At 43.7% G+C, this 21,751-nt stretch overlaps 2 protein-coding genes across 2 annotated transcripts in view; both read left to right on the forward strand.

The window, feature by feature from the left end:
• The first annotated feature begins 330 nt into the window (after nt 1–330).
• LOC137535980 (pancreatic triacylglycerol lipase-like) lies at nt 331–21,398 on the forward strand. The gene is made up of 11 exons (XM_068257885.1): nt 331–355; nt 1,771–1,819; nt 6,125–6,279; nt 9,358–9,483; nt 11,845–11,979; nt 12,808–12,916; nt 14,125–14,244; nt 15,467–15,586; nt 18,218–18,336; nt 20,392–20,512; nt 21,350–21,398. The coding sequence occupies exons 2-10, from the start codon at nt 1,771–1,773 to the stop codon at nt 20,500–20,502; spliced, it is 1,044 nt and encodes a 347-aa protein (XP_068113986.1). The 5' UTR covers nt 331–355; the 3' UTR covers nt 20,503–20,512; nt 21,350–21,398.
• LOC137535979 (pancreatic triacylglycerol lipase-like) overlaps nt 21,371–21,751 on the forward strand; it is a 54,285-nt gene continuing 53,904 nt past the window's right edge. The window contains exon 1 of the mRNA XM_068257883.1: nt 21,371–21,393. The gene's annotated coding sequence lies outside the window, so the exon portion shown is untranslated. The remainder of the gene's footprint in view (nt 21,394–21,751) is intronic.

Raw genomic sequence — 21,751 nt, forward strand, 5'->3', positions numbered from 1 at the left:
TGGCGGCTACCTGATCTGCCCAGTCCCCCGGATCAGGTAGCCTAGGGTTTTTTTTATAATAATATGAGCCGACCTCGGCCCCTTTAAGAAAATGAAATAAGGTGAACAGTTAAGTGCAGCGTTACTGTAAATAAAAGGTGAATGCAACAGAGTGCCTGAGGAAGGGCAACAAAGTGTTAAAGGTTGTGCCTCTCTGTTCACTTAGCTTTATTTTGTAATGTAGCAATAAATGGGATAATCCAGAACTGGTAGAGTCCTTGCCCCTTATTAAATTTAGTTTGTTCTCTGTTTTCTCCTGAAGTTTTCTCCTAAAGAACCTTTTAACACTCTGCAATTAAAAAGGAATGAAAAGTAGGTGAGTATTTTTTTGCTTGACTGGCTTAAAGCAGCAGAGACAGCCGTACTATCCCAGGGGAAAAACCCATAAATAAGTAGATACATAGTTGTTTTATTTACATAACATATGGAATGTACTGTGCACATTTTGATTCCAGTGAATTTTATATAGTACATAAAGAGAAAACCGTTCCAATCTTTTTCTATCTTTACTGCCTCTGACTGAAGCCAATACTGATCTAATTCCTTCCCTTTTTTTCTCCTCTTAGAAACTGCACTGTCATAATTTGCTTGCTTTGTAAACACGCGTATCTCAGCAGCTTCTGCAGAGGGATATTTCCCTTCTCAGCTTCATGCCACACTGAACTGCCCTCAGCCGATCAGTAAGGAGTGGGAATGTAGGAGGGAGATAACAAGTTTTCCTCTCCTCGGCAATGTACCAGAATAGAGTTAGACTGACTGAGATAATTCACTACAGCAGAAACATGTATGATTAGATTGGGATGCTTGCAATGCAGACTGCATGTAGACTACATAATAAAAGCACAGAGAAGTGGGAAAATAGAATTTAATTTTGTGGCTGGCAATCATGCTTTAAAAGGATTTTATTGATAATGTGTAAAAATATCATCTAGGAGAAAACCTAGAAGAAAAAGTGAATTAAATAAGTGCCCTGGTTGTTTTGTGTGTTTCCATTTCACATCAGAGGCTTGTGGCTCTTGGATAATTTCACTCTGCATAGTGGTCAATAGATATTATTGACCTACTAACCCATCCTAATGAAAAGCTGTTGGCAAATGCCATGAAAAGGAGAAAATATAAATACTTACACTACCTTCTAAAGGTTCAATGGAAGTGTCCTAAAAAATACAAAAATCTATAAGTAGAAAAATTGTTATAAAATAGTGGCTGGATAGAGTAATGGTTAAGGGCTCTGCCATTGACATGGGAGACCAGGGTTTGAATCCTGGCTGGGGTCAGTACCAATTCAGTAAGGAGTTCAAGGCAAGACTCCCTAACACTGCAGGGTGGCCTCTGTCTTGAGCGTGTCCCACCAGTGGCTGCAGCTCTTGAGCGCTTTGAGTCCAACAGGAGAAAAGCGCTATACAAATGTTTGGATTATTATTATTATAATTTGTGAATGTTTCATTTTTTTTTTTTGCAAGACACTGAAAATAAACATAACAAAAATTATATACATGTGGTATCTCAAACTCTCACAGTCAACATGCAGTACAAAATCCATGCTTAATGATTAATAATGCTGTGGGTCATTTTTGAGTAACTCCCTCCACCTATATATACGCACAGTGCAGACTGGAGACTGTGCAGCTGCTGTTGTATCTAAGAGGAAAGAGGTGAGTGTAGGATGAATGTTTGATCAGATGAAAAATTCAACAGTCCTTACATCAGTCTGATTTGTTTGTGTTGCAGATGTTGCTGACCTGGATTATCGGTATATTCCTCTTCAGTGCTGTAAAAGGTAGAATAATGTACTTGCTTTTCATATTAGATTTAGTATATCTGTGCTTTGTAGATACCAGTCATGGCCACGGCTAGGATTCCACAAGGTCCATGGCACCTACAGGCACCAACAAAGCTGGGAATTAGAAGGTTCACAATGGATGCTGCAGCAAAAAGTGACATGGTCTTGACAAATTGGGGGTGAGGTCAACTATTGTATGTGTGCCTAGCAGGGGCATAACTTGGAAAGGCACTGTAGTGACAGATAATCAAATTATGTAAATTATTCAGTATACCCACTTTTACGCCAATTATTCTGGTTTCAGCATCAGAAACACTTATTACATCCATATATTGTTTGATGTACATTGGTATGTAACACTTCCCCCCCCCCCCCCCCCCCAGTGATGCTTAGCCTAGGCTGCTTAGCTATGCGTAATTCTCCACCATGGGGGTTTACACTGTCTAATTACATTATTTGAGGGGATATGATGCTTAATTATGTTGTTGTTGGGGGCAGTGGCGGCTCCAGCTTCAGATTTGGGGGGGGGGCTCAAAGGGAGCACAAGGGCTGGCAGGTCGGGCTTGGGGGTTGGGCGTGGCCATGACGTCATGTGGGCGGGGCTAAATGTAATGTAGTTGTACCAGCTAGCGTAGTTACATAAAAAAATGAAGTAAACGCACATAATGACAGATAGCCTTTCACCAGTAAATGCACATAAGAGTCGGCTTTTCAGCAGTTAATGCACATAAGAGTATTCTTTTCACCAGTTAATGCACGTAATGACAGACTGCGTTTCTGCAGTAAATGCACATAAAGGGACAGCTTTTCACCAGTTCATGCATGTAATGACAGACAGCCTTTCCCTAGTAAATGCACATAAGAGACAACTTTTCACCAATAAATGCACATAATGATAGACAGCCAGTGTCCCCAGTATAGGTAGCCAGGTGTATAGATGTCCCCAGTATATGTAGCCAGGCGTATAGCTGTCCCCAGTATATGTAGTCAGGCTGGTGGTTGTGGACTGGGGGCCCCAGGGCAGCTCAGGCCCGGCCGGTGGTGGTGGGCTGGGGGCCCCAGGGCAGCTCAGGCCTGGCTGGTGGTGGTGGGCTGGGGGCCCCAGGGCAGCTCAGTCCTGGCTGGTGGGCTGGGGGCCCCAGGGCAGCTCAGGCCTGGCTGGTGGTGGTGGGCTGGGGGCCCCAGGGCAGCTCAGGCCTGGCTGGTGGGCTGGGGGCCCCAGGGCAACTCAGGCCTGGTTGGTGAGCTGGGGGCCCCAGGGCAGCTCATGCCTGGCTGGTGGTGGTGGGCTGGGGGCCCTAGGGCACCTCAGGCCTAGCTGGTGGTGGTGGGCTGGGTGGAAGGGCTCAGGCCTGGCTGGGGGGGGTAGGCTGGGTGCCCCTCAGGGCAGCTCAGGCCTGGCTGGTGGTGGTGGGCTGGGGGCCCTTAGGGCAGCTCAGGGCTGGCTGGTGGTGGTGGGCTGGGAGCCGCAGCACAGCTCAGGCCTGGCCAGTGGTGGGGAGGCCTCAGGGCTGGTGGTGGGTGAGAAGGCTGCACCCCTCCCTCTCAGAGTCAGGCCTAGTTGGTAGTGGCGCCGTGCTGGCCTGGTGCAGGGCTCAGCTCAGCTGCAAAAAAAAAAAAAAATTGGCCTGGCTGAAGTGACAGGGGGACGGACAGCCGGGACAGGACACCCACGACCACCCACCTTGAGCTGCCGTGCCGTCGGAGTTCCGAGTCCGGCTGTTGTGCGCTGCTGAGCTCTGGGGGTTGACTGGCTGGCTGACTCAGCTCCAGCCTTCAGTTCTGTGCGGTGTGCACTGTCCGGGTCACTCCTGCCGGCGGCAACTAGCTGTTGCGCAGGCGGGCTAGGAGACGTGACGCCAGACATTGTCACGTGTCGACACTTATGCGCGTCGCGGCCGCCAGTCGCTAGCACACAACGTAGTACCCTGGTGGGTGGTGACTGTCCAGTTAGCGCTAGCCCAAGCCCTCCTCCCACCCAGGCTCAGCTTCTTTTGTGCAGGTCGGATCGGAAGTTCTCCCAGCCGCGGCGGGGGGGGGCTTTAAGGGGGGCTAATAAGTTGCCAGCTGGGGCTGAAGCCTGGGTAAGCCCCAGCGTGGCGCCGCCACTGGTTGGGGGACACTTTGCCTAGTTATGTTTAATATGCTGCGTTATTATTTTGTTTGGGGAAGGTACCGGTACCCTGCATAAGAATGTTATTTAAGGTTACATGCACATGCTGCTTTTTTGGGTGGTGGTGTGTGTGTGGGGGGGGGGGGGAGGGGTCACTACATACACGTTATTGGGGTTATAGGCAGCCTAATTGTGTTATTTGGAGGAACACTGTACATAATTATGTTGCTTAATGTGACACTAATTATGTTATCTGAGGCAACATGCTGTTTATTATGCTATTCAGCATGACTCTTTGGCTGGGAACACACTTGTTTGAATCACGTGGGTTTTGCTGAAAAAGCGCACTACATCAAAATGAACGTCTATGGGGCGCACTGCAAATTGCGATGTGCAGTTTTAAAATTGCACAGCATGTTGCTTCTTCCCGCATACTGTATGCGAATCACTTGGAATTTGCATGCAATGCTTTCTAATGGAGCTGCAAAAAGCGCATGCATTTCACACGCGTTTTTTTAAACAAAATATGGTACTGTATTTGTTTTAATTGTTGATAAGGAAGATTCTTAAAAAAAAAAAAACACAAAATACAAACGCATGAAAAACACAAATGCTCAATGCAAATGCATAGAAAACGCAATTCCAAAAACGCAGAAACACGCACAGTTATTGGTGAAGGACAGAGGCACCGTGCAATGGTCACAATCACTTGAGACAGATTTGAAATCTAACACTTTTACAAAAAATCAGTAATTCATTTCCAGGGCACAGTTGATCAGAACCGATTTTGAAAGAAAACTCAATAAATTCCCATTGTTAATTTGTTTTTAAAGTGCAATTACATTTTTTTTAAATCAGAAAAAAGAAATTCCCCCATTTCTGCTGTATATGTTGCAAGGATAGATGGCAAACATTATTTGAACTTGCTCGCTTTTTTATCCCTAGGAAGCAGCCATTCCACAGTGTTCCCAGTATTGACGGCAGATATGTCAGAGATCATAGATTTCAGCCTTACAAAAAAGCGCAATCTGAATTTTCCGTCCATATGGAAATTCATGGCTGATTGCAAATTGAAATGGACAGAAAAAAAATGTTTACAGCACTTACATATGTTAACCACTTAGCAACTTCTGCCACCCTTTCTACGTCCCTGTTTATAAACACCTGTAAACACATGTAAACCCTTGGTTCTGTTTTCTATTTTTAGAAAATGAATTTAGTATAGCACTATCTTGTGGCCAAAAAGTAAAACTACTTCCAAATACACCATTATACACTTACCATAGAAAAATTAAATACATTTTCATTATTTCTTAACTCTTTCACCCATAACCCAAAATAAAATATTATCGCTATACATTGTACTAAGGACACAATTTAAACATTGTAATAACCGGGACAAATGGGCAAATAAAATGTGTCGGTTTTATCTACAATAGCACATTTTATTTTTAAACTACAATGGCTGAAAGCTGAGAAATTGTGATTTTTTTTTTTCATTTTCTTTCTTCTTCTTCCTCACTGTCAAATGCATATAAAATAATATAATTCTTAGCATAAAGTACTGGACAAAGAAAGCCTTGTTTGTCCTGCAAAAAAAAATATAGATAATTAGCGATAAAGTTATTACCGAATGAATGGGAAGAGCTTTTGAAGGGAAAAAAACCTGTGGTAGAGAAGCAATTAAGATATATTTTATAACTTTTTTTTTTTTTTAACAAAAGTGGAGTTCCACTTTAAATATGCAAATACTGAACTTAGGATTATGATCTGGGCTGTACTATCTAGTGAATCAAGAAGTATGCAGTTAAAGATCTGAACTCCTACCATACATATAGGACAGTAACTGAACCTTCCTGCCCCCAGGCCAAGTATGTTGTGGCTTCGCTTCCATGTGCAGCAGCGCGCCTCCCATTCCATGTGCAGCCCCCTCTTCCATGTGTATAATCCATGTACTGTAGCCCCTCCCTTTCATTAACAGCACCCTTGGGCATCAGTTTCTGTTTTTCATGTGGTGTTCCCAGTTTTCAGCCTCCTTTTTCATATGTAGCAACCCCTCTTTCATGTCCAGGTGCACCCTTGGGCTGCAGCCGCCCAGGGCCGTGGCCTTTTCAGAAATCCGTCCCTGTAAGTAATGTTGGCTGCCAAGTTCTGTCCTCACTGATCATGTGTTCCATGCTGTCTTCCAGGTGCTGAGGTGTGCTATGACAGGCTTGGTTGTTTTTCTGATGCGGAGCCCTTTGCGGGGACTACTGTGAGGCCCATTGCAAAGTTGCCCGCTTCCCCTGAGAAGATCAACACACGATTCTTCCTTTACACCAGAAGCAACCAGAATGTCTACCAGGTGAGAAGGTCCACTTGCTTCAGAAACTTGCATTTAGAGACCATAGTAAGAGATGGACCATAATAAGAGTTGCTGTTAGGTAGCATTTTGGACCATACCGTAGTATGAATTGCTGTTAGGATTATTAGAATTACTATTATTATAGTGAAAATTGCTATTGGGCAGCATATCATATCAGACCATAGCAAAAGTTGCTGCAAGGTGGCATTTTGGACTATAGTGAGAATAGCTGTTAGGCAGCATTTAACAACATAGTGAGCATTCATAGTGAGTTAAAGAGACACTGAAGCAAAAAAACAAAAAATTATGATATAATGATTTGTATGTATAGTACAGCTAAGAAGTAAAACATTAGGACCAGAGACATAAGGGTAATATTGTTTCCAGTACAGGAAGAGTTGTTATCTATGCAAAAGAGCCACTGAGCTCCACAATTTTCAGAGTCGCAGAGAGCTCTGTCTTCTGTCAGTCATTGTATTTTATTTTTCTTTACAGAGGACAGTCCAAAATTTCATTAGCCTGCTCTGTGAAATCGTTTAGAATGCTGAGTAGTGTGTAAACTGCAAATATTAGAGAATGATGCAATGTTATAAAAAACACTATATAGCTGAAAATAAAAAATATGAGACTATTTTCTTTGCTACTAATGTTCTAGAAATTAACCATACTACACAACCAATTAATTATATCAGAAGGTAGTTTTTTTTTTTTTTTTTTGCTTCAGTGTCACTTTAAGTGACGTATCAGATCATAGTGAGAGTTGCTACCAGGTGACATATTGGACCATAGTGAAAGTTTCTGCTAACTTATCGGACCATAGTGAGAATTGCTGTTAGGTGGCATATTAGACTATAGTGAGAAGTGACAAAAATTTATTGTGGCTGTACAGGGAAATTAAAAAAAAAATGTTTCAAAATTCTTGCTAAAGGGGTGGGTGGACATAACTGCACAACCAATAACTTGCCTTTCTGCAGCCCTCACTATGGCCTCAATTCACTAAGCAGTTTAGACTATTCTACAGATGGTTTTTAGTCTACTGATGGTTTGGGCAGTTGCATCAAAGGGGAATTCACTATTGCCAAATGTTTTAGACCTGTTATTAGACCTGGTCTAAATCATTTGGTAATTAGGTGCGTAAAGCAGGGGAAATGATCAAAAGATGCAATTCACAAACGAGTAGCTATGACTGACATCCTTCTCATTTGATGAGCTCTCCTCTGCATACAATTAAACTCCTGCATAATTATTTCAAAAGGTTCTATCCTTACATCTAAAATACCTCACAGAATTACATTACTGACAGAAATCAGCTGGTCTAATCTCTGTCAGAAAAAGTGGGCATGGTTATTCCTTGTTTGCCTTTGTGAATTGTGTAATTACTGAGTGTTAGACCAGGTAAAACATTACACCAAACCATCAGTAGACTAAAAACCATCTGTAGACTAGTCTAAACGGCTTAGTGAATTGAGGAATATGAGAAATCTAAAGGTGCCCATAAACTTACTTGATTTCCCACCTATAGACAGCAGAATTGATCACTGTGATCGAATCTGCTGTGAAATCGATGTGCAAACACTGACCTATCAACCGATTTCCATCTGAAATCGATCGATCCTGTTGATCTGTCCACGCGGAATTTTTCGCTCGGTCGCCGGCGGGTCTGGAGTGCGTCAATAGCGGCGTTCGAATGTCCGACGACGCTAGCGACAATACATTACCTGTTCCACCGGCACGTGTCCCCACTGTCCCTTCTCCGAGCTGGGCTCCGGCTGGCTTTAGAGAGAGTAGAGTGCCCGCTACTGTTTAAACTTCCCCCGACAGGAAGTAAAGTGAAGCTGGAGTCCAGAGCGGAGAAGAGACAGCGGAGACCGGGGGACTCGCGCCGACCGGATCAGGTAATGTATGCAGGGGGTGACGGCAGCGGCAGCTCCACAGATTGTGAATCAATTTCATAGTGAGATCGATTCAAAATCTGTTTGCAGTGTAGGCAGCCAATAGATCCCTCTTTGATCAGATTCGATCACAGAGGGATCTATCTGCTGGTCGATCCGGAGGCAATTGACCAGTGTATGGCTGCCTTAAGGGTGCGTACACGCATCCTATTTGGCCAATGATTGGCAAATGTTACCACTTTCATGTAGTCTGAGAGCTTACCTACACAATCTGCTCATAGTATTCAGAATCTGTTGCCCTCATACTACATGGAGGTGGTAAAATTAGCCAGTGAAAATTGGAAGCATGTAGGCACCTTAACAATCATAAGATTATTTCTATCCTTAGATGGTTTCCCATCACAGAGAAGCTTATTATTATAATCTCTGCTACACAACGTTTACCATCAGTCTCTCTATGGCCTCAATTCATAAAGCATTACCGGATGCGGGAATGCTGAAAATAGCAGACTTTCCCGAGCATATAGCAAAGTGTCAATTCATAAAGGCTGTTACCGCATGAAAAACTGAAATTACCGTCCAGGGAGATAAATTACCGACTTGGCTGTAGTTACCTCCAACACATGTCAGTAAATTGTCAGCAAATGTCAATTCATAAAGCCTTCAACAAGCGGTAAATCAGACAATAATTACCGACACCTCTGGTGAGATCTTAACAAGTTACCGTCACCTCTGGTGAGGTCTTAACAATGCAAAGTGCAGGGAGCCGAAAGTCTGAGCAGGGAGCCGAAGTCTGTGTGAGTCATCTGTGCAGAGAGCCGACTGTGGGAGTGATCTGTGCAGAGAGCCTTCTGTGTGAGTCATCTGCGCAGGGAGCCGTAATTACAGCTTGTAACAAAAGAGAGATATCGCCACACTTCTGCTGTACCGCTCAATGGGCTGCGGTAATTTACCGAACTTCAAAGGCAGCTGTGAAAATCTTTATGAATTAGCACACAAAGGTCTAAAATACCAAATGCGGTATTTCCCCGCCCAGATTTTTTTTATCGCACTGCTTTTAGGAATCAAGGCCTAAGTTTGCTCTTTTACCAGCTCAGAGCATTTCTGTCTGTTCACCTGTTGCAGATCTCCATAAGATTTTTACTAATTCTACGATGTATCATATGTTTTCATTCTGTCCCTCCAGGTGATCAGTGCCCTTAACCCTTCCAGCATCTCTAACTCCAATTTTGACACCTCCAGGAAAACACGCTTTGTCATCCATGGATTCCTCAGCGGTGGACAGTCTTCCTGGCTCTCCGAATCCTGCACAGTAAGTAGGCCTGTTGTCATAGCAACTGGAAGATCTCTTGATAGTTTAAGATTCACAGTGCGCAAGTTAAAATGTAAAGCTCTGCCAAACCCAAATGTAAAAAAACAGACAACAGGGCTAGCGCTGTCCAGTTCAGCACTGCTCTGCATTATACACCCCTCTCCGGCTGGTTTCCATAGGCAGTGGGGTGTGCAGCCAGGACGTAACTACAGGGGAGCAGCTTCTGCAATTGCAGAGGGGGCCCAGAGATGTGGGCAGTCCCAAATACTATCCTTTCCTCCCTGTGATACTCCAGGTCAGGTGTTTTTGTGGCTACACTTGTTATGGATGGGAAGATCGTGATAGCCACACTTGTTTTATGATGCTTGCAAGATGGGCCCCCAGGCTGTGAGGGTCATCAGGGTGAGGCAAGGTAGGGTTGTGAACATTGGGGGGGCCCCATGATTTGTAGAAGGCTCCCGCGGCTGCGCAGTAGTACTTCAGTTACCAATTAAGTCAGGGTTGCCCATTGCGTCAATCACGATCTACCAGTAGATTGCAAAGGGCTGGATAGAGTACTAGTTAAGGGCCCTGCCTCTGACACAGGAGACCGAGGTTCAAATCTCCTTACTAAATAGGCCAGTGCCTATTTAGTAAGGAGGCCTTGGGCAAAACTCCCTAACACTGCTACTGCCTATAGAGTGCTCCCTTGTGCTTTGAGTCCGCCAGGAAAAACGCGTGATCTAAATGTTCTGTGTCTTCACTGCTGGGTAAATTGTAGTCGGACGCTCAAAATAGAGAAGCTACAGACACTATCGCTGTGCTCTCACGCTGTGATTGGCTGGTGCTGCACTGTAAGTGTGCGGTGTCGGCCAGTCACAGCATGAAAGCACAGCGTCAGTCTCTGTGGCCTCTCCTGGCAATTCACAGGCAGCAAATGAGGGCTGTGATTGTGTCCTTGGCTCCTCCCCTCCAGCACTTCCTGCAGCCTTGTTGCAGCCATGCCAGCCAGAAGAAGCAACCATACACCCCCTCCTCTTTCGGCTGTCTTTACTCAGACGTAGTGATGAGCGTAATGACCAAATTACGATTAAGCGGAACTTCGCGTAATTCACAAAATTACAATTACGGCTGTAATTGGACATTCGTAATTTCATGAAATTACGTGATGGAAACAAATCGGAATTTTGTGTTAAATGCGGAAATTCGTCCGTTCTTGAAATTTTGTTCCAGTCGAGAGCCTCCTGATACATTTAAACATTTAAAGCGACAGCACGTGCAGGGACCTTTGCATTACCAGATATTGCAAGGCCCAAAATCAAGTGTCTCAGCATGACCGCTAAGTGCAGCTTGACGAAGAGCACCTGTCTTAGAAGTGGCTGCAGGTAGAGCCTCCTGATACATTTAAAGCGACAGCACGTGCAGGGGCCTTTACATTATCAGTAATTGCAATCAATGAGTGACTTTCCTGAGTTTAGTAATTACTTAAAGGGAACCAGAGACGAAGCACCCTTGTGTATTTTACCATGTATATCAGTAAGAACATTAGAGAAAACACTTACTATGCTGTCTGTTTCACCCTCACTGCTAAAAGTGTCTGTTAACAGCAGTCACAAGAATCCCAGACTGAGCAATTAAATCTGGCTTTGCTGGGAATGATTATTGCTGAGTCATTATAGCAAAGCCACAAGGGGGCAGGCTTGGGCTTGAAATAACACCACAGAAGACAGACTTAGCTATAATCTTTCTGTAGCAAAGCTAGACGGAGCAGCCTGACTGTTCAGTCGGGGATTCTTATCAGAGGTAATAACAGTCAGATTACACAGAGAACAATGAAACAAAGGGCAGATTAGGTGTTTACTGTCATGTTCCCACTGATTTATAAGGTAAAATACAAGAGGGTGCTTCATCTCTGGTTCTCTTTAAATTTGCATAATTTCTATTGGAAATTAAATAATGTACATTTTCGTAATTAAAATAACTTTGTATGGAATTACAAATACTATAAATTACGAAATTTTGCGTTAAACACAAATTTGCGGCAAAATCCAAAATTACGGGACAGAAATTATAATTATGGAATTCCGAATTACAGTTTGTATGGAAATTACGAACTCGCATTGTAGCTGCAAAATTTGCGTCAATAATTACGGATACGCGCAATTACGCAAATTTTGGTTCAACGCTATTCAGGTGTTTCTGAAGTAACTCGTGAGTCGGAAAACTGTGGGTCCCCCTGAATTAAGTTATACATTTTGAATGAATATGTGTCACTTTTAATAACGGTTGCTTCAGATATGTTTGTCGTTTTCCGTGTGGCATGTAATAAGCATCTGCTAAGTGAAGAGGGTATAACAGCTGCATTTAATGTCCACATTTCAGGCTTTCTTTCAAGTTGAAGACGTGAACTGCATTGCTGTGGACTGGGCAGGTGGATCTCGCACTGGTTATACCCAAGCAGCTAACAACATCCGTGTTGTAGGGGCAGAAATCGCCTATTTCGTGGACTATCTCTCGGTAACCTCATGAAAAACTATTGGGTTGCGGGATTGTGGTGTAGAAGTGTTGTTGGTTCCACCTGCTGGACATCTTTCCTTTTAGGCCTGCTGAAGGCAATGTATTCACCACCTGTCAGCTGCTCTCGGTCATCGGCCAGTGCTTGGGATAAGCGGTGGACAGCCGGCCCCCCATGAAGTTGCAGCTGAGCATGGCGGTTGTTGCGCTCAGATGTAACAGAGTTTTTTTGGATGCCGGGCAACGCTGCCGCATGTCAAACATGACACGAGTGGTGTTACCAAATGCTGCCATTCAGCTGCAAGTGATGGCAGCTGAATGGCGCTTGTGGCCTGGCAGCCGGGAGGCTGAACTGTCCAACAAGAGCGTAGTTCAATTTTCCATGGAGAAGAGGACTAGGGATTTATATGACAGATGGGCTAAAATACATTGTATGCTTTGTCCATTTTATGAGCAATTGAGTATTTTTTTTTACCATGCGGACTACACAGCAAAAATGTGTCTGTTTGTGAATATTGATTTTTTTTCAGTTTCAAAAGTTATTTGGTGAAGCCAGATAATCATACAGAACAATTACACCAAAGCATACTAAAGAGTATACAGTAGGACTTGATCCTATGCAGACAAGATAAAATATGTGGCTAATGCCTAGTACACACTATGCAATTTTTCGTCGGATTGATGGTTGACGATTATATTTGATAGGTCTGTTCTGATGTATGATAATTTTTTTATTGGGCTTAAACTGAACTTTTTTTTTTTTCTTTTTCTTTTACTGAACACCTTCTACCTAAATATGTTATGTATCACTTATATAATGGTTGTTATCAGAAAACCTATGGCTATTCTCCTTCCAACGTCCATCTGATTGGTCACAGCCTGGGTGCCCATGTAGCAGGAGAGGCTGGGAAGAGGATGAGTGGCATCAGCAGGATTACAGGTAAAACGTGTGAGGTCAACCCTTAGGAGAGGCAGTGTGGGGGAACACCTTTAAGCAGAACTTCACGCAGTGTTAATTCAAGCTTTTACACATTGATATTCCTCTGCAGCTCTTGTGAATTCTTTTACTTGCGATGGTCACATGTCACCAGTCCCAAGTGTGATAGTCTGCCATCTCATTCAGTCAGAGCAGGATCATACACCAGACAACCTAGGCAGGTGCCTGGGGCCCATAGTGTTAAGGGGCCCAACTGTGATCTTCTCTGACCTGTCTCCAACTCATCTTACTAAAATTACCATAAGGTGGTGCCAAAGCTACTGCCTTGCCTAGCCCCACTTCATCTTAATCCATCCCTGCATTCAAATACCTGAAGGACTTTGGGTACTGTAATGAAAATTATATTTTTGTAGTGCTGACATCTTCTACAGCACTTTACAGAGTACATTGTCATGTGACTGTTTCTCAGAACAGTTCACAATGGAATCTCTACCAAAGGCGTAACTAGACTTAATACGGCCCCCCTGCAGAAATGATAGCATGGGGCCCCCTTGGTCCCTGAACCCCATGAGGATCATGTGATCGGGAGTTGGCAAATGGCAGCAGGGAGTGTTCTGCTGTGAAGCAGCATCTGGAAGCAGGAAAAAATTAGACACGCTCCTTCTACTCGCTACTCTACATGGCGGGAGGAGGTGGTGGGGATTGTTTTTGTGAGCAAACAGGGAGGTTTTTTGTTAATTGGCCACATTTGTGGTTGGGGGGAGGGAGGAGGGGCCTCCAAAGCCACCAGGCCCCTCTGTGATGACAGAGGTTGCAGGGGTGATTGTTACATCCATGAGCTCTACCATAATCCTATATAATTAATGAATAGCACAAATATAGTCTAAGGTCAGTTTCTTTTTTTGGAAGTGAGGAAGCCCATTTCTTTATAAATAGGTTTTTGTGATGTGGGAGGAAACCCACGCTAATGTGAGGAGTTCATACAAACACCAAGTAGATAATGTCATGGCTCAGATTCTAATTTGAGATTCTAGCACATCAAGGCAAAAGTGCTAGCCACTATGTTGTCACCAGTGCTGCCCCATTTGAGTGCTGAGACATGATCTCTGACCCACTGGGTGCTTATAGATTAGTGGAGAGGGGACAATGAGTAAGGAGCTTGATGCTTATGCCTTTTGGATACCTTAATTGTCTGGTTTCTCTCCAAACAGGTCTGGATCCAGCTGAACCATACTTTCAATACACACCTTCAGAAGTCAGACTGGACTTAACAGATGCTGACCTAGTTGATGTGATCCACACAGATGGAGGACCTTTCCTTCCAAACTTGGGCAAGTGTTCCTGAATAATAGCACTGAGGATAAAAAAAGAGGTCCAAATTACCCCCTGCTATAAAGTAGTGAATCTAATATATACCATACTACACAGTGGGTTGGTCTGAGTGGGCTTCCTACAGGTAAAGAACATGGACTACCGTCCATTGTGGTTGATCCTGGGTCATCAGCCAGGCTGTAAGAGCACAGACTATGAGGAAGTCCTGTAAAGTCCATTATGCATTTTGGGGTGGTAAAGCATGAACACCTATTCCTTGGGTTCTGCTCTGGAAAGCAGTCCAACCCTTGTGAGTATACTTGAGGCCCATTTCATACAATACATACTATGTCATGTCACGGTACTCTCTCCCACTGCAGCTTGTTGTAGTAGCCATTAATATCTGAGGTATGTCACAGTATCCGTGGTGCAACGCGATGGAAGTAGTCTGGCAGGGGCAACAGGGCGTTGCTGCGTGGTGTGCGCAGTACAGGAAGCAATGGAAGTCAATGACAATGCGAACATTTTAAATTGTTGTTTGCAGTGACTGTGTAGTGGGCATGAACAGATGGGGATATTTGAGTTACATATTTTTTGTCTGGCAGTGTGTACATGACTGAAAGGTAAGACTCGTTGGGGGTGCCACCACTCCAGTTTCCTTGTCATTGTAGTCCGCTGCATGTTACCAAATGCATGTAATGGTGCAGTGTGATGCAACGGATGTAGTCCGGCCAAGACAGAGGCAACAGTGCATTGCTGCACATGGTGCGCAGTACAGGAAGCAATGGAAGTAAATGGCAATGCAAACATTTTAAATTGTTGTTCATGGTAACGGTGCACATGAGCAGATGGGGATACTCGGGTGATGTATTTTCTGTCCTGGTAGTGTGCACGTGACTGAAAGATAAGACTTGTTAGAGGCGCTGTCACTCCAGTTTCCTTGTCGGTGCAGTCTGTTGCATGCTACAAAATGCATGTAATAGTCCGGTTGATGTGATGTGGTAAGCTCTTATGCCGTGCACAATTCACATAACTGAATGTGTGAAAGGAGCCTCAATCCTCAGGGTAGTTCTCCTGAGCGAACCACCAGATGGGGAACTAGAATCCAATGGGCCTGCAATATCATGGTGGCCTGGTTGCCACTGCTGACAAAAGCAGTTGTGTCTGAACCTGGGGATCTACAACATAGAAAAACACTATTTTTATATTGTGTCCCTCTAATATAGTATGTGTTTATTGCAGCTTTTGGAATGAGTCAGCCAATTGGTCATCTAGATTTCTACCCCAATGGCGGAGTCCAAATGCCTGAGTGTCCACAAAGTCGGGAGAGCGCTGAGGTCAATGTTGAGGATTTCTGGAGAGGTGAGCGTTGTAGGTCCTGCTGAAAACTGTATGTGATGATTATTGTCCATATGGGTTACTCCATTCAGAACTGAGGTTTAATATGGGTGAGCATCCTTACCCTGATCATAAGTATTATGTTTCCTTTGTAAAAAAATTAAGCAAACCCACCACATCTATGTAACACGAAGGCCAATCTTAAAGCTTTAGGGCCCTCTCACACTGGTGCGGTGCACTGCGGCAAAATGCTGTACTGCAATTCCGCATACCACGAAACAGGAAGTGACTGCAAGCGCGCGTCTCTTTCTGTTTGGACGGATGCCAGACAGGGAAAACCATGTACTAACATTTGTGTTCCCTGAAGGCCTGTTTTTGGTGGTGCAGCGGTTGCGCCGCACCACAATGCTGATGCCAATTTGTAGTGTGAAACTAGCCTCTGTATAAGTACTCTCCAATGTGCATAACACATCTTAGCCTTAAAGGTCCACTGTTGTGTAAAATAGTAAAATTTAACTTGTATTTGTATGCGTATCTTTCAAATGTACATTTGTTTCAAACTAAAATGCACTACAAATAACTTTTTCCTTTATCACTGTCACTAACAGTTGGCTGTAGAAATCTGACAGGTTTTGGACTAGACCATTCCCACATGGGGGAGACTCAGGGTTTCCTTTATTTAAAAAAGTAGGTACTGAACGTCACTTATTCTGTCCAACTGTAAGTAGTGTGCAAGCCAGTAGAGAGGCCAGTCGGCATCCTTATATAGATCCTTTCCATAGTTACTTTTCTAAAGAATAAAGGGAATACTGTGAATCCCCTATTAGGAGATAGGCTAGTTCAAAACCTGTCAGATCTGTCAGATTAATACTGCCTATTGGGAGCAACAGCAAAATAGAACAAAAGTAATTTTTGGCGCATTTGAGTATGGGAGAAAAGTACTTCATGTAAATAAATAGTTTAAACCTTATAATTTCTCTTAATAGTGGTCCTTTGAATTGTAATTTGGTAAGAAAAATGATTTATTTTTTATTTTTTGGTTGTATTTATATTGAAATAACTGATGGAAAATACGATGTGGATAGAGTATACCGTATATACTCGCATACAAGTTGACCTCGTGTATAAGTCGACTCCAATATTCAACCCTCTTAAGCTGGAATTTTTAAATGACTCAGGTATAAGTCTACCCAGCAAAGTTAATGGCTACACTTGGGGCTCTGGAGGGGTTAAGGACTGCACAGAATACATTATTGCAGCTGTGCTCAATCACAAGAAAATGTATGCGTGCTCTACACCAAGCTTAACCCTTTCAAGTCTAGCTGTGCAAATCTGGCTAAAATGGCTTACCATGAGACATGCTCATGCAGAAATGCATCTGCTTTCGCATGCCAAACTTTGCAGGGTCAAAAACCAATACCGCGAAGCAGTTGCCCTGCGGGAATTAGTTCATGCTATACAGCACTATCCAGGAGCGCCTCGGGGAGGCTTCCCATTGCCCCCATACAACCGGGGGGGCTGCGGGGCCCCAGGCTCTCTCACTGCCTACAGTATTGCAGCCATTATCCCCTCCTGTCCCTTCAGTGCAGCCAATACCTCCTCCAGGCCCCCCAAGTGCTGCAATTATTCACTCCCTTTTATGCAGCCCAGTATTTCCCACCTGCCCCTTTCCTTGTTAATTGTTGTGGCCAGGACTTTCAGACCTGTGTTTTCTTGGCATTTCCTTTCCTCAAAGTATAACTTATCACTGGGTGAATTGCTGCAAGTGGGAATGTCACTATTAGTACACACATTACTCAGTGTGCTGAGTTTTGTCTGTGACTCGTGTATAAGTTGGCCCCTATCCTTTAATGAAGTGAATCAGACCTAAATCTCTAGACTTATACTCGAATATACAGGTAGTCCCCGGTTAACGAACAAGATAGGGGACTGTAGGTTCATGCTTAACCTGAATCTGTTCTTAAGTTGGAACACTGTACTACCTCTGTCCCCTGTACCTCCTCTGTGCCCCCCTGTGCCTCCAGTGTCCCCCTCTGTGTCACCTCTGCCCTCTGTACCTGCTTATACAAGTTTAAAAGGCATTTTTTCTTTGGATTTTTTAAATCGATTTTCTCAAAAACTACAAGTCCAATTTGGAAAAAGATTTTTTTTGACTTGTTCCCATGGAAACACAAAATTCATGGCGTTTGTATAGGCGGGTCGTTCGTAAGTCGGGGACTACCTGTATACAGTATTTTAGCTCTGTGTCAACCTGACCATCACTAACATTCTTTGTCCATCCCTTTATTTTACAGTCCCAAATCTCAGTGGACACTCGCTTTGAATGCATCGCCTATCCTCTATAATAAAACCTGTGTGTCTCTGCGTCCCATTGTCCGTGTCCCTGCGTTTGCACTACTGCGTATGTGCCGCAGGGACACCCTTTGGACAGGGAGCAGGACAGCCAGGGGGCGGGCGGGTGGACGTCCGTGCGCGGCGATCGGGCGCGCGTGTGGCGTGTACACACGCTGGCAGCAGTGACGGACCTAGCCCGTTTTTAAACAGGCTAAGGTCACTAGTAACTCATAAACACCCTGGATTACTAGGCAAAGACACATTTTTACAAATGATATGCTCGTAATTGTTATCTACTACCCATTTGAATTTATTTTGCAGGAACTTTACGATCCTTCACATGTAACCATGATGCTGCCAAACGATATTACTTGGCAAGTATCAACCAGCCCAGTGCTTTTTCCAGCTTCCCCTGCACCAGTTGGAACACCTTTGAGTCGGTAAGTTCCAATATGCTACATTTGCTGTCATGAAATTTAAAGTGGAATCGCAGTTAACTCTTATATGTACAGTAGTTTGCAAAAAAAAAAAACAAAAAAAACAGAATAGGTGAGAACTGACTTCCAAGCAGCACCTGCCTTATAATTTGCAGAAGCCGTCAATTACCAGCATAACGCAAACGCCCCTGGCAGTAGGACTTGTAAAATTGCCATGCGCTACTTGTGCACAGCAAAATTACCAGCCTTTTTGTGCATCAGGTCCCATTAGCTTTACTATATTTGGTAGTTGAAGCAGGAAACTAAATCATAGCTTCAGTTGAAATCTGAGGATCAACCAAGTAAGATTTCAGCTCACAGTCCTTGATTTTCTGTTTAGGTTATCCAGGGTGACTGTGTGTTCTTAATAGTATCTATAGAGTGTGAAAGCCTCTGATATAGGAGACCAAGGTTCAAATCTTGGCTCTTCCTATTCAGTAAGCCAGTACCTAATTAGTAAGGAATCCATGGACAAGACTCCCTAACACTGCAGGGCGGCCTGCTGAGCACACCCTTAGGCCTCGTTCACATCAGGGCCGTTTCTGTGCGCTTTCCACAGCGCACTGCCCTGTGCGATCAGCAAGGTATTCATTTTTCCATGTAACTAAATGTAGCTTGTTCACATCTATGCGCTGCGCTGAGCAGCGTTACAGAAACGTAGTGTTGCATGCATTTCTGTGCGCTGAGCTGTAAAGCGCACAGCAATGCAAGTGAATGGGTCCGCTTTTTTAGCGCATAGAAGCGCATGCGTTTTTTACCCCTAATTGGAGAAAAAAATACATTTACATACAAAAACAAAGTTTTATTGACAACTGCTGCTGCTACAATAAGCAAAACGTGCTTTAAAGAAGCGCAGCGCAACGCATAGAAACGCGGACTAAAGCGCACACAAGCGCATGCGTTTTTTACCATGCGCTTTAACACGTTTTTCAGCGCAGCAGATGTGAACGAGGCCTTAGTGACTGCAGCTCTCTAGCGTCCAGTTAAAAATGGCGCAGGGTGAAAATGGTGCACCGTTCTGCCGATAAATGTATCATAAAATGCTATTTACCATTTTAATGTTTATACATTAAAATGGTAAATAGCGTTTTATGATACATTTATCGGCGGAATAGTGCGCCATAAAAAAATGCAGGTGGTCTAGTGTTAGGCAGCGGCGTTGGGGGGGAGAGACAGTGAAACGCTGGTGTTAGGCAGCAGGGTGGAGGGAGTAGGATTAGGTGGAGGGAGGATGTGGGCATATGCATACATTACCTTGTCCTGGCCGGCGATCGCTCCTTCACTTCCTAGTTAGTTTGCAGGAGTCTGGCAGCCAGCCAATCACCATGCGGGGACTGACGCCACATGGTGATTGGCTGGATGCAGGACTACAGCAAACTGAAGAAGTGATCGCCAGCTGGGACAAGGAAATGTATGCATATGCACACATCCTCCCTCCACCTAATCCTACTCCCTCCACCCCGCTGCCTAACACCAGCGTCCCGCTGCCTCCCGACCCCAACAACGCTAAACTGCGTTTTACAATTTAACTTAATGCCCCTGAATAGCGGTTTACACCGAATGCGCCGTGCCATTTTTTAACATTTAAAACGAGCGTTTTACAATGTATCTTAATGTGGCGCCATTATTATAGCGGCTTTTATCTGGTCCAGCTCTCAAGCCCATTCCAAGTTAATTCACCACCACTAGAAAATTAAAGCTGAGGCACAAGAAGAGGTGAAAGAGGGATTTCAAGTGTTTTACCTAAGTAGACACAGCAGACCAGACAAACAAACAAAAAGAGTGCCATTTTTTTAGAAGCTGGCAGAGGCAGCAGCAAAAACATCAATTTAGGAAATTAGGGGAAAAGTGAAAGTTCTATTATTCTTTATTGCTGTCTATTCCCTTGATTTTCATCACTTTCTCACCAGATAACCTTCACGGGAAGTTAAAACTCTATTCCACAATAAAACTAAATTACAAGGTTTTGGCTTGAATTCTGCTTCTAACACTATTCTGTGGTTGTTGGAACATTTACAGGGCCTCTGTAGTTCCTGCTCCAGTGCTGAGTGTGCGAGGATGGGTCATTACGCCGATTCCTACACCAACATCACCGATTACAGCCAAGTGTTTTACCTGAGCACCGTATAATTCCACCCTGGTGAGTATTCCAAAGTGCTTCTGAAATGCATCAAAGACTAAATCTAAAAACTAATTTCTAGTGTGTACAGATTTTTGATTTCGGTTTAACACCCGTTCATTTCCTAGCTGTGCACACCGAGTTGAACTGCAGCTGGACTAAAGATAAAGCAATTAGCTGAGACTGAACTGAAATTAAACTGTAGGCAGAAGTCTGTGTACAGTAACTAGTTGATATGTTTATTACCTACATTAAATGATCTTTATTTGTGGGCTCTTCTCAGTGTAAGAATGCATGACATATGGTTGGAGCTGAATAGTGTCCTGTGCTTTAGCCGCAGCTCCCGGTCTCCTCCGCTGATCAAAGCTGACCTCGCCACGTTCGGCTTTGACCGCGGCGAGGGCACAGGACGGCTGCAAGGGGCTGGAGGAAGCCCCAGGTAAGTAAATCTTTTTTTTTTATTTGCTTGGATGTTTCCTTTAAGAATGTTTTTATGTTTCAACGATACTAGATTTTAACGCACACATGGGTCGTACAGCTTATGTTACGCATACACAATTGCTAGGCACAATAGGTAATTCCCATTGGAAAATTGACAAATATCAGTATGTTTATCTGACTAAATATAAATCAGAAAAACTTAGCATCAGCAGTATACTGTTCTAAGCCATACAAAGCTACCTCTACCTGGATTTCCACAAAACGTCCACTGTGGGTGGGCCTTGGGATCTGGGTTGGAAAACATCAATCTAACTGATACAGTTTTTGTGTATTTTTTATGTTTGCAAAAGCATAGATTTACTGTAATTTATGACAGATTGTATCAAGCATGTTTCTCATCAATCTTTTTTTCTTCAGATGCAAGCACTTGTGACCACAGATGGACAACCAGTAACAGCAAGGTGCCACCTCTTTGCATTTCCGAATGTATCCAACAAATAAACTTGTACGAGTCATTTTGGTTTTCAGTGTCTCATCATCCGCCTTCACCTTCATTTTGTACACAGCATAACATTTTCACTGAAATTGTTTATTAATGGTAGCAAATATAAATTAAGTCCTAAAGACCTCCAAAGAAAGGATAGAGGAACATTGAGAGTGGGGTAACCTAGTGTTGTATTTTTAGGTAAAGACTGGTTAATATACAGAGAAGACTGGGCAGTGGGCACTCAGAAAGAGGTCATTTTCCAACTAAATTTCGTTTTCATGTAATAAGAAAAACATCAGAAAGGAAACCTGATTTGAAAAAAAAGATGAGAT

This window comes from Hyperolius riggenbachi, chromosome 10, assembly GCF_040937935.1.
Source record: "Hyperolius riggenbachi isolate aHypRig1 chromosome 10, aHypRig1.pri, whole genome shotgun sequence".
NCBI lineage: Eukaryota > Metazoa > Chordata > Amphibia > Anura > Hyperoliidae > Hyperolius > Hyperolius riggenbachi.

What these genes read in the sequence shown, in the direction of transcription:
- LOC137535980 (XM_068257885.1), top strand. Translation starts at nt 1,771, where the DNA reads ATGTTGCTGACCTGGATTATCGGTATATTCCTCTTCAGTGCTGTAAAA. An exon ending in GCAACCAGAATGTCTACCAG is followed by an intron (nt 6,280 to 9,357) that starts GTGAGAAGGTCC and finishes CTGTCCCTCCAG; the next exon opens with GTGATCAGTGCCCTTAACCC. An exon ending in GTTGGAACACCTTTGAGTCG is followed by an intron (nt 18,337 to 20,391) that starts GTAAGTTCCAAT and finishes GAACATTTACAG; the next exon opens with GGCCTCTGTAGTTCCTGCTC.